Source organism: Leptopilina heterotoma, unplaced genomic scaffold (assembly GCF_015476425.1).
Source record: "Leptopilina heterotoma isolate Lh14 unplaced genomic scaffold, ASM1547642v1 Lhet_53, whole genome shotgun sequence".
NCBI classification, from domain to species: domain Eukaryota; kingdom Metazoa; phylum Arthropoda; class Insecta; order Hymenoptera; family Figitidae; genus Leptopilina; species Leptopilina heterotoma.
Genome location: NW_025111115.1, coordinates 1,343,968 through 1,359,215, shown reverse-complemented (window position 1 = coordinate 1,359,215; position 15,248 = coordinate 1,343,968). Strand labels below are relative to the sequence as shown.

Below are 15,248 nucleotides of genomic sequence, written 5' to 3'. Positions count from 1 at the left end.
AAACAGTATAGAGGAATTTTGTAAAATTTTGAAAATAATATAAAATTACAATGGCGGAAGATCACAGAATCTTATTAGAGATAAAATTGAAGTATCAGTGCTTCTAAGAAGTAGATCCTAGGTTACGGTGTGTAAGGTGAGAGGAAATGAGGCAGTTTCCTATCGTACTTGAAACTGTTGCTAATTAGCAAAGATTCTGACAGGAAGTTGCTGGCAATTTTAGCCAATTGTAACGTCAAAGAGCGAATGGATAGTGTGCTTTGCGCATTATGAAGCGGCGTGCGCTACGAGTACAGCGGGCAATTCCGGTCATTTGATACGATCGGCCGTTTAAGTCCGAATTATCCGATTTAACCTCTCAACAATACAATTTATCCCGCATTTAACGCGTCTTCTCATTCTCCTCAAATTTTTCTTTTTCCATTTTTTTCAAAATCAAAATTAATAATATTACCTAAATTTTTAGTTTTTGTTTATCCTCTTAGGTTGTAACTAATTTTTAACTACTGGAAGTATTGGAATTTGGAAAAAATTGAATTTTGAAGAAGTTACAAATGATTGTAGAAATTCAATTATTTTCAAAAGTAATAAAATTCTTCACAAAAATGCAATTATCTTCAAAAATTTTTAAAAATTCTCGTCAAAATTTCAATTATCTTTATAAATAAAAATAATAAAATTCAACTCCAAAATTCAATTATTTTCATAAATTTTAATACAATTCTTGGCAAAATTTCAAAGATTTCAATTATTTTCAAAAATTTTCCTCAATTCAATGATTTTTCATAAATCTACTATTTTAATAAGATTTTCCAAAGGAAAAATTTAAAAATTTCACAGGAATTCAATTATTCACAAATTTTTTATAAATTTCTTCTTAATAATTTAATTATTTTCATTAATATTAAAATTTTTACAAGATTCAATTATTTTCGGAAATTAAAAAATTCTTTTTAGGAATTATGTTCAAAAGTTTAAAAAAATTCTCGTTAAAATTTCAATTATCTTTATAAATAATAAAATTCTTCTCCGAAATTCAATTATTTTCAATATCTCCTATTTTAATATAAAATTTTCACAAAAGAATTAAATTATTTAAAACAAATTTTGATAAAATTCTACGAAAAAATTTAATTATTTTTATAAATAATAAAAATATCACAGGAATTCAATTATTTACAAAAAAGCAATTATTTTCAAATTTGTTAAAAAATTTTTTTAGTAGTAATTCCATTATTTTCATAAATTATATAATTCTTTTCAGAGATTTAATTATTTTCATAAATAATAAATTTTTGTTAGGAATTTAATTATTACTATTATTATTTTCTATAAATTATTTTCATAAAATTTTAATGAAATTCTTTTCAAAATTTCAATTATTTTCTATATCTACTATTTTAATAAAATTTTTCAAAAAAAATCAATTATTTAAAAAAGTTAGTGTTAATAAAATTCTAAGCAGTAAACATTAAATTATTTTTTCATAAATAATAAAAATTGCACAAGAATTCAACTATTTATAAAATTTTTTATAAATTTCTTCGCAATGATTCAATTATTTGCATAAATAATGAAATTTTTTACAGAAATTTAATTATTTTCATGAATAATACAACTCATTAAAGAATTTAAATTATTTTTGATTCATTTTTAATCAAATTCCTCGAAAAATGTAATTATTCTTGGAAATTTGATTAAAATTCGTTGAAAAAATTCAATTACTTAAAAATTTGTTTATAAAATTCTTTATGATAATTCCATTTTGAAAAACATTCATTTATTCAATAAAATTGATTTAAAAATGAATTTTAATTAAAATTTTAGATAATTGAATATTGAAAACATTATACCATGAATTTTCAAAATTAATTGAATTTTGAATGTTTTTGAAAATAATTACATTTTTCGAAGAATTTACTTAAAATTGTATTAAAAATAATTGAAATCCTGTGAATAATTTTATTATATTTAGGAGAATAATTGAATTCTTCTAAAGAATTTTTATCGTTTTTTTTAATAATTGAAGTCTTGTAAAGAATTTTATTATTGATGAAAATAATGAAATTCTTATAACGAATTTTTATTCATTTTTTTTAAAATAATTGAAGTCCTGTAAAGAATTGAATTTATGAAAATAATTGAATTTTAGGAATGCATTTTATTACATTTTTTAAAAATATTTGAATTCTTTTAAGAAATTTTATTAAAATAGCAGATTTTGAAAATATTTGAATTTCAGCGAAGAATTTCAGTATTTGTGAAATGTAATTGAATTCTTGCAAAAAATTTTGGAAAATAATTACATTTTTCGAGGAATTTATTTAAAATTATATTAAAAATAATTGAAATCCTATTAAAATTTGTATTATTTATGAAAATAATTGAATTCTTGTGATGGATTTTATTAAAATTTTTGTAAATAATTTATTTTTTTTTAATTTTATGGAAATTTAAATTATTATAAAACATGAAGATATCGATCACTCCGAGTCGAAGACTCGGAGTAAGCGATATCTTTATGTTTTATAATATTTTTTAGGGTCAAGGAAAAATTCAAAAGTTTGCCTGGAAATCAGGGAAAAAGGAAATTAATTTTTTTTTTGGCAACTTTGATGTAGTAAAAATAATAAAAATTGTTTAAAGAAATAATTAATAAAAGGGTTTATTTTTAAGGGTTTATTTTTTTATTTTTTTTTATTTATTTTTTTTTAATTTTTAAAAGGGTTTATTTTTCAATATAGATGAAATTAATTCAGTAAAATGATAAACTTTTAATTCGGACTTGGGAAGAAATATTGGATCTCGATTTCATTGAATATATGCAGTTTTCATTATGATTGCTACGTAATACAATTATTAGTTTTCATCAAGAAATCTATGAAAGAATAACCATTGTTGTACTCACAACTTTTTTTTAATATGAAACAGAAAAGAGAAGTTTGTTTTTTTCTCTCTTGAGAAAAGTTATAAATTCTGAATGAGACACTGTCTTTTCACTATTTTATTATACGATTTCTTCGTTCGCCTTTGAATCCAATTAAATTAGTATATAAACTTATAGTTATTATATTTAACTTTATTCTCATAAACTTTTTTTCATTTAAAAATATTCTACAATTTTAATTACATTTTATATACAAATATATAAGAATTGAAAAAAAAAATTTTTAAACTATGAAAAAATGAGGGACTAACTCTGCTGGTACAAATATAAAAATTAAAAGTATTTTATTATTTAATTAATAAATTGTTAATTTGAGTAGTGTTTTTGAAAATATTTTTACTATATATTAAATTATTTATTTTCTATTATAAAGTTTTCTGAGAAATGTTTTCAAAAAAATTGTTTTGAAAAATGATAATTCACAGGGAAATTGGCATTTGTGCAATGTAGAGGAATATTGGGAGAATTTTAATATTAAATTTCCGTTGATGTTGCAATTGGCGTTTTGGTAAACAAAACAATATTCGGGTGTACAATATGAAAGTGTTTCTGCTGGGGGAGGGAAAAAACAAAAAAAAAAAAGAGAGAGAAAGAGAGAGAGACTCACCGAAAACTAGAGCAAGGATGTATAACCCAGTGACCTGCAGCCTTTTGCCTGATCCTTTCTTTCATAAGAGCTTTCTTACTGCCGAAGAGTTTCATGGCAAGCTTGTTATCCGTCGGTTGGAAAAGGGCCTGTAACTGGTTTTTAAGGAAGCTCTGTTTGACTTCCTGACCCGGAAGTCCAGGACCCAACTCCTCCTTCGGTGTGCCATACAGGGAGACATCGTCCACCCCGAAATGGACTTTACCACTTCCTTTGTAATTCATGTCGTTGCCTAAAACAAATCATTAGTATGCATTTTTATTTATATTTCATTTTATTTGTCATTATTTTTTCTCAAAGTTTCGATCAAAATTTGGATGCCACAACTTTTTACTTTCAATAATATTGAAAAGAAATTTAGTGTAGATTTCTACTTTACCAATTTTAACATTGTACCCAAAAATTTTCCATCTAAATTTCTCGAAAAATTGAAGTAATATTTTCATGATTTTTGTAGTATTTGCTTATTTTAGATTGAAACCATGTGCCTGTGGTATTTTTTCGATTTAATTTATAAATTATCGACTGTAAAGTGCATCGTAAAGTTCACAATTATCAACATATTTTCCTATTATTATTATATGCTTTAAAAATGATTTAAAGTTTAAACTAAAATTGACTTACAACTAACAGATTTAAATATAATTTTAAAAGAAGAGAAAAGAATTTTTATTTTTCGGTTTAATATTTGAATTTAAAAAAAATCATTTACTGGTCTAAAGTCGACCACTCATTTTTAAAGCTAAGAACTGCACACCACACACACAAGTCGTAAATTACTGAACGAGTCTGTGTTGCGGTATTACTTTTGCAATTCTTTTGGGATCAAAGAATGTAGCCTTTTGTCGAGCATTTTAGTCTACAAAGTAAAAAAAAAACCTTTTATTGCAAAATCTGTATAAAACTTTACAATTTTATTTTACTTTTTTCTTTCAAAAATACGTCGACAATTTAAAAAACAACTTTTCTCTTTTCCACTATCTTTATTTAATAATTGTCAATGGAAAATAAAAAAAGTTTGTTTTAGAATATTTTTACACTCGCACATTAAAAAAAGGGACATAAAATAAATTTATTAAGAATAATTAATAAATAAAATTAGTAACTGATAATAATTACAATAATTAATGACTAATTGATAATAATTATAATAATTAATGAATAATTATTTCGTCTCACGAGAAAATTATAATTACTAATTAAATTTCTATGTTTAATTTTTTTTTCGCAATATTGATTTTAAAATAAAGCGCAACGATTCGTGTATATAATATTATTTGTACAATTAAGAAGACAATTGATTGTTCAGATTATAATTGAGGTACAAGATCGATGAGAGAGAGAGGGAAGGAGGGGGGGGGGACATTTTGTATAATTATTTCAATTTTATTGAAATTGTCCCTATTAGGAACGTTTGTAATTGACAATTAAATTTTACGAGTTGGTATTCATTTAAAATTCTGCAAAATGGTGATAATGAATCAAAACTATTTATATATCATTATTATAATTTTATGCAGTTTTAGAGGGGAGGGAGAGAATTCATAAATTTTGTTTTAAAACGTAATTGTTAATTATAAATTGATGCGCGCTCGCGACATTTTGGAAAAGTGTTAATCAAGCTTCGAGGAATCTGAGCCAAATCCATTAACTGCATCAGCAAAATTATCTCTTGTATGTCATCAAAATTCATCTTTGACGTATGATTAATTAATCATCCTGATAATGTCAGACATTAGAGACTGTCTCTCTCTCTCTCTCTCTCTATAGTAATGTATAAAAAAAATTATTCACCATTGTTGGTTGAACTAATATTTAAAATTTTTTATTTTTATACTTTATTATGAATTTTTATTTGAATTTTGATTGAAAAATTATATTTTGAAAATTAATTGAATTCGAAAAAATGTATTAGAATATAATATTAGTTTGTTGAAATAAATCATTTGCCAAATGGAAATTATATTTAAAGACACGGGTTACTGTGATATTGTATTTGAAATGAAAGTGTATATACACATTAGCCAATCACTTCTTCTGATCGTAATAAATACTAAAAGTGTTCTAAGAACTTTAATAAAGATTTTATGAGGTTTAAATAAAATCTGACGTCAGATAAACACAGACCTTGCAATATTTTTAAAAGAAAATTTATTTTTTACTTTTTTGATAATTTTGCGATGGAAATTATTAATTTCTTTGCTACAACTGTATTTAAAAAAAAGCAGAGTAAAAAATTTCTTTTTTTAATGCTAATTCTTTTATGTCCTTTTATTTTTTAGAATTCGCAAGTACGAAACTATTCTTAAAGCAAAAGATATTTTTTAAATTTATTTTTTATTTTGTTTTAATAATTATTTATTTAATAATAATTTTTGTCAAGTAAATTGTACTAAAGTCCTTAAAAAATAAAATAAATAATAATAACAGTAACAAAAGATTGAATATGCATAAAAAAATAGAGAATTATTTTATTATTATTAATTATTGGTCATAAAAAAGAAAGGTCTTATTGTTTGCAGTAATTTTCGAATCAATTGGTATATGTGTACATTGGAGAAAACATTAACAACAATGCGGGTGTTTCGTGGAAGTACGTATCGTTAACATACACAATAATAATTACGTTACATCCAGTATCATTATTGTTAGCTTCACATTTTCTCGATTATTTTGCTTTGGATTGGTGCAATTTTAAGCCGGGGTCGATTTTATAAGCATTGCCAAAGCGGAAGGCACGAAACCGATTCTAAATAAAATATTCAGACTGTGATAAAAAATGAGCGCGCTGTATTCGCATATCATTTCAATGCAATGAAATTTGATTCAATTCTTTTTTTTTACAATATATAATCATCATTCTTTTTAAATTTATATTTCTATCGTAGCAAAGAATATATAGAAAAAAATAATAATAAATATTTGATTTTGAATCGAAAAAATGATTTGATCAAATGAATAAAATTCGAAAATGTTTATTTAATCGAAATTTTAAAGAATTAATAAAATCGTGACTAAAAAGAAAAAAGAGTAAATAAAATCGAAAAAATTTCCTTTGGCACTATTGTTATTATTATTCAAAAAATGATATTCATCGCTACGTATAAAAATGTATAAAAATTGTCATATAAGTGTTAAAATTGAAATTTTATCAAACTCGAATTTTTATAGATCGTTAAATTTTAAAGTTGACATACTTTCTAGTCGAATTTATTTAAGCACTGGAATTTTTCACGTCCATTAATTTTTAACATTTCTCGATAAATTTGTTTTCTTTTCTTTTGAGAGTATTTTTATTTTTCCTCATTTCCCTTCTTATTATAAATCGAAAATTAAGTTTTTTTTTTTTTGAAAAAATCAGCATCGTAAAAATTATATTTATCTTCGTATTTCTGCAGATATCAAATTGAGACAAAAAGCGAATCAAAACGTTGCCGTTTTGATTCGTTTTTTGTCTCAATTTGATATCTGCAAAAGTACGAAGAGGATAAATAAATAAATAAATAATTGTTATCAAGTTTCGAAATTAGTTAACAACTAATTTCGTTAGTTAACTTAAAACTAAGTAATTAACTAATGAATCTCAATACAGTCGACTCTGGATAAATTGAATTCCAATGAACATGGACTTATCGAGAGTTGACTGTATGTGGGAATGATAAATACTCACTTGTGTCGGCGAGGAAGTCGGTAATAAGAAGAGTCTCGTCGTCTAAAGCAGTGACGAGACTGTCGGTGCAGGTATTGGTGTTTTCGATGCTGATTTTGATGCTATCATCCTTATTCAGTCGCGGATGATTATTGGTGGAATTATGAAAGTTATTATTGTTATTGTTATTAAGATGATCAAGATGGTGATGGGGTGAACGAACAGACTCTGTACTGCTCGTGTGTAAACCTACTCCCGTTGTTGCTCTTCCGTTTACGAGACGAAGGCTGGGTGCCCGCCTCCCACCCCCGCCCCCACCACCCCCTGAAGCACCCCGACCTCCTCCCTCTCCCTCCCTGAAACAGAAAAAGTCAAATTTTATCATCCAATATTTTTTTACCTTTATTTTGCGGGGCAAGTGATGAAAAATCGACAATCACAGGGTTGCCACAGGTCAAGGAAATTAGGGAATTCAGGAAAAAATCAGGGAAAGTAGAATTGGTTTGGGAAAAGTCAGGGATTTTTATTTAAGGTACTGGAAAATTAAATTCAAATTAAATTTTTAGAATTTATGAGAAAATTCTGAATTTTTGTATTTTTTTTGTTTGTCTCATAAACTGTAAAATTAACAAGAAACCTTCAATTTTTTCTATTTCTGACAATAATTTCTAATTAAATAACTTCATTCATAAATAGATAAACTTTAAAAGGTATTACTTTGAATTTTTATAAAACTTCAATTTTTCAATGAATTTAATTAGAAATTTTAAAGAACATAGATTTTTGAAAAATTGTAATAATTCAAATTCTTCTGAAATTAGTTCAATTTTTTAATATATATATATTTAATTATTTATTAAAAATAATTGTTTTGTAGAAGAGTTTCAGTTAAAAACACTAAACAAATTGAATATCACAAAATTTAAATATGTTCAAAATTTACCAAAAAAATCTAGACAAAATTCCAATTATAATTTTAAATAAAAAAATTATTCTTTAAAATTCAATTATTTTCAAAAATTTGAATTAAATTCTTGGCGAAATTTCAATTATTTTCAATTTTTTTTATAAAATTCTTCAATTTAATTAAAAATACAATTTTCAATTCAATTCTATTTTCAATTATTTTCATAAATAATAAAATTATTTTTAGGAATCCAATTATTTTCATAAATAATAAAACTCATTGTAGAATTTAAATTATTTTCACAAAATTTTTATAAAATTCTTGGCAGAGTTTCAATTATTTTCAATATCTACTGTTTTAATAAAATTTTTCAAACGAATTCAATTATTTAAAAAAGTGTTGATAAAATTCTAAGCAAACGTTAAATTATTTTTTGATAAATAATAAAAATTCCACAGGAATTCAACTATTTACGAATTTTTTTTATAAATTTCTTCTCAATAATTCAATTATTTGCATAAATAATGCAATTTTTTACAGACATTTAATTATTTTCATAAATAATAAAACCCATCAAAGAATTTCAAGTTCAATCAAAGAAATACAATTTTAATCAAATTCCCCGAAAAAAGTAATTTTTCTTGAAAATTTTATTAAAATTCGTCGAAAAAATTCAATTTTTTTAAATTTGTTTATAAAATTCTTTATGATAATTCCATTTTGAAAAGATTAAAAAACATTTCGTCAAAATTTCAATTATCTTTATAAATAATAAAATTCTTCTCCAAAATTTAATTACATATTTTCAATATCTACTATTTTAATATTATAGAATTTTGCAAATGAATTCAATTATTTAAAACAAATTTTGATAAAATTTTACGAAAAATTTAATTATTTTCATAAATAATAAAAATATCACAGGAATTCAATTATTTATAAAGATTGCAATTACTTACTAATTTGTTATAAATTTCTTCGTAATAATTCCATTATTTTCCTATTCTATACAATTTTTTTTACAGAGATTCAATTATTTTTGTAAATAATAAAATTATTTTTTAGGAATTCAATTATTTTCATAAATAATAAAACTCATCACAGAATTTCAATTATTTTTAATTTAATTTTAATAAAATTCCTCGAAAAAAATGTAATTTTTCTTAAAAATTTTATTAAAATTCGTCGAAAGAATTCAATTATTTAAAAATTTGTTTATAAAATTCTTTAATGAAAATTTAATTTTGAGAATCATTCATTTATTCAATAATTTTCTCATTTTTGCATTTAAATTTTAAAATAATTGAATTTTCGTAGAATTTTCTAATAAAAATTGTTTTAAAAATGAATTTCAGTTAAAATTTTCGATAATAATTAAATATTAAAACTATTATAGCATCAATTTTTAGAAATAATTGTATTTTGAAAAAGTTAAATTGAATTTTTTTAAAATTAATTCAAGTTTTTATTTTTCTTAATAAGTATCTAATTGAAGAATTTCTGAATAATCAAAATTTCGTAAAATTGAATAGGAAACAAATGAATTTGAAAATTCTTTAGAAACTTATGCAAAAATTATTAAAAATAATTGATAATTGTTTATTTATTTCTTTTGAAGAATTTTAATAAAATTTTTCAAATTAATTATGTTTTTCGGAGAATTTACTTTAAATTGTATTAAAAATAATTGAAATCCAGTGAGGAATTTTATTATTTAGGAAAATAATTGAAATCTTGCAACGAATGTTAAAATTAATTAAATTTTTTTTAAATAATTGAAATCTTGTGAAGAATATTATTATTTATGAAAATAATTAAATTCTTACAACTTATTATATTAACTACATTTTTTTTAAGTAATTGAATTATTTTGCGAATTTTGAAACATTCAATTATTAAATAAATAATTTATTTTTGTATTTAATTGATTGTAAAATAAAAAAATAAATAAATAATTGAATTCTCGTAGAATATTTTCTAACAAATATTGATTAAAAAATGGATTTCAGTTAAAATTTCAGATAATAATTGAACATTAAAAACATTGAAGCGTAAATTTTTAGAAATAATTTAATTATCAAAAAACAATTCTTAATATTATAAAACTAATAGTTAATATAATTAGTTAATTATTATTTTCCTAGAAAAAATGTCTTAAATATAAATTTTAAAATCCCTTTTTTACTCATCCATTTTTGTGGATTTTATGTATTCAAAAATAAAATTTGTTGAAAATAAATTGTCGTTTACTATATATTTTAAAATAAGAATGCAAGTGAGTTAATAAAAAAATCTTTGGTAAAACAGTGAAATTTATGCAGAAGCCGTGCGAGTAGATGCAGCTTTTTGGGATTATAAAATATTTAAAATGATATTCATCAGGGAAATATTTTCCTGCAAGGTCATACCTGAATATGTGTATGTGTATTGTACACTTTGTTATATGCTATATACTTTAGTGAAACCGCAGATGCTGGCATACATTTTTTATTGACCTTTAGGGCATTTTGTACAAAAGTGATGTTACAATTATTTAACCCAGAGTTAAACGGTTCCTAAAAATTTTTTTTATTTCCTTAAAAAATTTATTGAAAAGGACATTTTGAAATAAATTTGTCAGTTTTTCTATTTTAAGAATTAATTAATTTTTTGGGAAAATTATAGATCCTATTAACCACAATTGATTTAAAGAGAAATGCTTTTTAAGGGAAGAAAAATTAATTTTGAAAAAATGGTTTTCGAAAGTGAGACAAATATGGAAATAGGAAATATAAATATTTTTTTTATTTTATTTTTGTAAATAAAATAAAGCAATAACTTTCCATTATTGTAGAACAAGATTTTATGGACTAGGGTAGGAGAATATCAATTTACTATGTGAAAAATGTCAGCTGGAAAATTGTAATAAACTGCCATAAAGATGACAGTCGAAATTTATGAGTTGTCGTATTGAAATTGGAATTCCGAAAGGATGGAATTTTAATACAATTTGATACTTTATTTTAGAATATATAGAAAAAAATTATGTTCGCGAATAATTTGCGCATTCTCTGCATATCAAATTCTTTTCTATACACGAAAAGCTAAAATTAATTAATTTCAAATTTTTATATTTTATTTACCAAATTGTAAATTGCAACTAAAGTTTAATTAATATTTGTAATATTAATTATGATCTAAAAATTCTGAATTTTTCAAATGAACGATATTTATTTATATGAATAATTTTGCGTCACTATAAAGAGAAACTAATTATTTTTCTAAAAGTACAATTTAAATTTATTAATATTAATAATTTTTTAAGTTTATGTTTATAATCAATAAATAGTAAATAATTATTATTAATTCTTAAAAGTAAGATAAAGGAACTTTAGAAAATAGTAAAGTGTAGGTAAAAAAAATGAGAAATGTAAAAAAAGTTACGTACACAAAATGATTTCGAACAAACATTCTATAAAATTGACAAGAATGTCAGTATTACTATTTTAAATATTTGCTAAATAGAAATAAAATTACATTTTCAGTTACGAAGAAAAATGATTTCTGCGGAAATATTTATTATCGATATGTGTACGAGAGACATAATCGTTGACATAAAAAAAATATCAGAGAAATATTGAAGATAAATATTTTTTTCTGAAAAAAGACACACGTAAGAAAATGTGTAGGTTATTTGGAAAAAAAATGATAAATAGACTGAATGGGATTTTTTTTTAATCGCACTATTGGATCTTCTTTTCAAGTTAAATTGATGGTCAAACTGTGTCATCTGAAATGGATCATCTCTTGAATGTAAAACTAAAATCTTATCAATTTGAAGTATTTATTCCTTCTCACGAAAGTCATTTTGATTTTTTTCCCTCGATAAAGTTGAAAAAAACATGTATGAAAGAAGGACAATTTATATACAATTTATATGAACATGTGTGCGGAGGTCGGGAAATAAAAAAAAAATTGTATGACTCGGAGGAAAATCGAGGGTCTACTTGAGGTCGTCCTGTACGACACATGAGATTTGATAAAATGATAGCAACGAGAGAGAGAGAGAGAGAGGGGGGGGAGTGCCCTACTACAACTATATAATGCTATATATGGATTGGTGGAATCGACAGGTGGATATAGAGGAAACTCAACCAGATCTTATACAACTTTAGATTCCGGACGAAAAAACAAGACTGCAATAATCTTTCAAAACCTACGAGCTTTGCCAAGATCTAAAGGGAACTTGAGATTTTTTTTTCTCTTCTTTTTCTTTTTCCTCTTCTTCTTCTTCTTTTTCTTCTTCTTCATCACTCAGTATTGTTGCTGCCATCCTTTCTGATGTAATTCAATGAGATTTTGCCGCTGACATGAGAGTAATATTAAAATATTCTAGGTCAAATTTTAACCTAGAAATTCAAGTATGAATTTCGCTTTTTGCTACTTTTTTACTATATTTTTTATGTTCCTCATGTACACTATAAAAATGAAGGCGACAAAATTTAAATTAACATAAAATTTTACAAGTATTTTCATTCTAGTGAATTTTCTTTTTTGAATTATTTTTTTCTAATATTTTTGCTTCAAATTCTTACATAATAGAAAACTTTTTAAATTAGCAAAATTTTGCCGAAATTTCTATTTGAAAGAAGCTTTTTTCAACCGAATTCTTTTTAAAGAAATTTTTTATTTATTTTACTTGACTGCAAATATTTATTCAGCAGAATTCTTAAAAATCAATTTTATTATTTATGAAAATAATTGAATCTATGTAAAAAATCGAATAGTTTATGAAAATAATAGAATTATTACGAAGAAAATAACAAATTTGAAAATAATTGCAATCTTTGTAAATAATTGAATTCCTGTGATATTTTTATTATTTATGAAAATAATTAAATGTTTTCGTAGAATTTTACTAAAATTTGTTTTAAATAATTGAATTTTTTTGGAAAAATTTCTTAAAACAGTAGATATTGAAAATCATTGAATTGAGGAAAATTTTTGAAAATAATTGAAATTTTGGCAATAAATTTAATAAAGTTTTTGAAAATAATTGAATTTTGGAGAAGAATTTTATTATTTATAAAGATAATTGAAATTTTGACAAGGTTTTTTTTTTAAACCTTTGAACATAATTGAATTTTTGCAATAATTTGTAACTTCTCCAAAATGTAAATTTTTTCTAGTGTTTTTAACTAAAATTCTATTATAAATCCATTATTTTTAATAATTAATTGTACAATTTTTCTAAGTAATTTAATTGATTCAAAGAATTTTATTAAAATATTGAAAATAATGGAATTCTTTTGAAGAATAGATACTTAAATTCATTTAAACAATTTTATTAGAGTTTTTCTAAATAATTAATTTCTTTTGAAGAATTTCTTTAAGTTTTTTGAAAATAATGTAGTTTTTTTTAATAATTTTAATTGAAAACTTTGAAAATAATTATATTAAACAATGTTCTTCAACTTTTTAAAATAATCGTGTCTGTTAATAATTATAATTACAAATTTTATTATTGGATTTTATTGAGATTGTATTGAAAATAATTGAAATATTTTTTTTCTAATATCTTTATTTTAAGTTCTGTAAAAAAAGAAAACTTTTTAATTTAGCAAAATTTTGCCAAAATTTCTTTTTAAAAGAATCTGTTAACACAAATTATTCTATTTTAAAGAAGCTTTTTTTAACCGAATTCATTTTAAAGAAATTTTTGATTTATTTCACTTGACTGCAAATATTTATTCAGCAGAATTCTTAATTAGCTCAATTTTCATTAAAAAAAATTTCTATCTGGAAAAATAATTCTTCTTCAAAAGTTATTATTCTTGACAAAGGGAAGAAACTAAATTTTTTTGAATAATTATTTAATTCACAAAATTTCTTGCAAGGGAAAAAAATTGTGTAAAAAAAAATCCAGACCGAACAAAATTCGATGAAATACGAATTTTATAGAAAAAAATTTTTGGTTTAAATAAATTTCAAATTAATAATTTAACTACAACTTAGTGAGCTAAATAGAAAAATTATGTTGAATAAAAATTTACTAAAATTAGTAGAAAAAAATTTGGAAAGAAGTAGAAACTCTAGAAAGATATTTCTTTTATTGTTATTTAAGTCAACTTTAACAAAATAATTTAATAATTAATAAATTTTAGTAAACAAATACTCTTTAATTTTATTATCATATTTTTCTAAAAAAATATTTTTTTGAAAAGATTCAATTCAAATAATGCAAATTTATTTATTTCAATAAATTGTAGATTAATTAAAGTAGATTTAATCTACTTTAATTAATCTACAATTTAATGAAATAAATAAGTAGAAAAATGATGTTCGAGAAAAATTCATAAGATTAGTAGAGAAAAGAATGAAGAAGCAGAAAGAGAGAAATTGCTTCATTATTATTTAAATTAACTATAAATGATTTTGATAAATATTTGTTATTTCTTTTATAGTAGGTAAATATTGTGAAAAAAAAATTTTTCTAACAGGTTTGATTGAATAAAATAAATATTGAATAAATGAAATGTTTGTGTTGAATTAGGCAGACAATGATCAATATTTATTTATTTAGCTAATAGAAAAACAAGTTTCTATTAAATTAAACAAATTCCACCCCGAGATGTGTTTAGAAGAAACATTACCAAGTAAATGTTTGTTGAGGCGCATATCAAAGAATACTCTTCTTTTTTCCCCGACAAAATCTAACAAAACGTAATATGTGAATTTATGTGTGAAATAAAAACCAACCTGCCGTAAATAATAGAAATCATCGCCAATTAGTGAGAGAGGATCCGACAGAGGTGCATCAAGTAGAAAAATTGAAAGTCACACAAATAGTCAAAATCACTATAGGAGGAAATTGTCCGATGAAAGGCACTCATAATAATAATAATAATAAAAAAAATAAATAATGCGACAATATTGTGGACAAAAAAAGAAATGAAAGATTCACTATCGCGGACAGTGTTTATCTGTTGGAAAAACACTTTCAGACTGATAGGATTTATTTTTTTCTTGAGCTACTACGAGGGGGTTGAAGGTCGACAAAAAGGGGGTTGGAGGGGAAAGAGATTGTGGACGGTACTTAACGACCAGAGTAAAGCCTGAT

General features: G+C 22.8%; 1 protein-coding gene across 6 annotated transcripts in view; it reads right to left on the bottom strand.

Annotated features, from left to right (window-relative positions):
• LOC122508249 (potassium/sodium hyperpolarization-activated cyclic nucleotide-gated channel 2) overlaps positions 1–15,248 on the bottom strand; it is a 242,980-nt gene that overhangs the window by 74,802 nt on the left and 152,930 nt on the right. For 4 of the 6 annotated variants that reach the window (XM_043621494.1, XM_043621496.1, XM_043621497.1 and 1 more), the window contains exons 1-2: positions 7,264–7,396; positions 3,555–3,825 (exon numbers count right to left, since the gene is read on the bottom strand). In XM_043621494.1, the coding sequence (XP_043477429.1) occupies positions 3,555–3,817 (263 nt within the window). In that variant the 5' untranslated portion in view covers positions 3,818–3,825; positions 7,264–7,396. Of the gene's footprint in view, positions 1–3,554; positions 3,826–7,263; positions 7,599–15,248 lie in introns of those variants that run through there. The other 2 variants (XM_043621500.1, XM_043621499.1) reach the window with 2 other exon arrangements.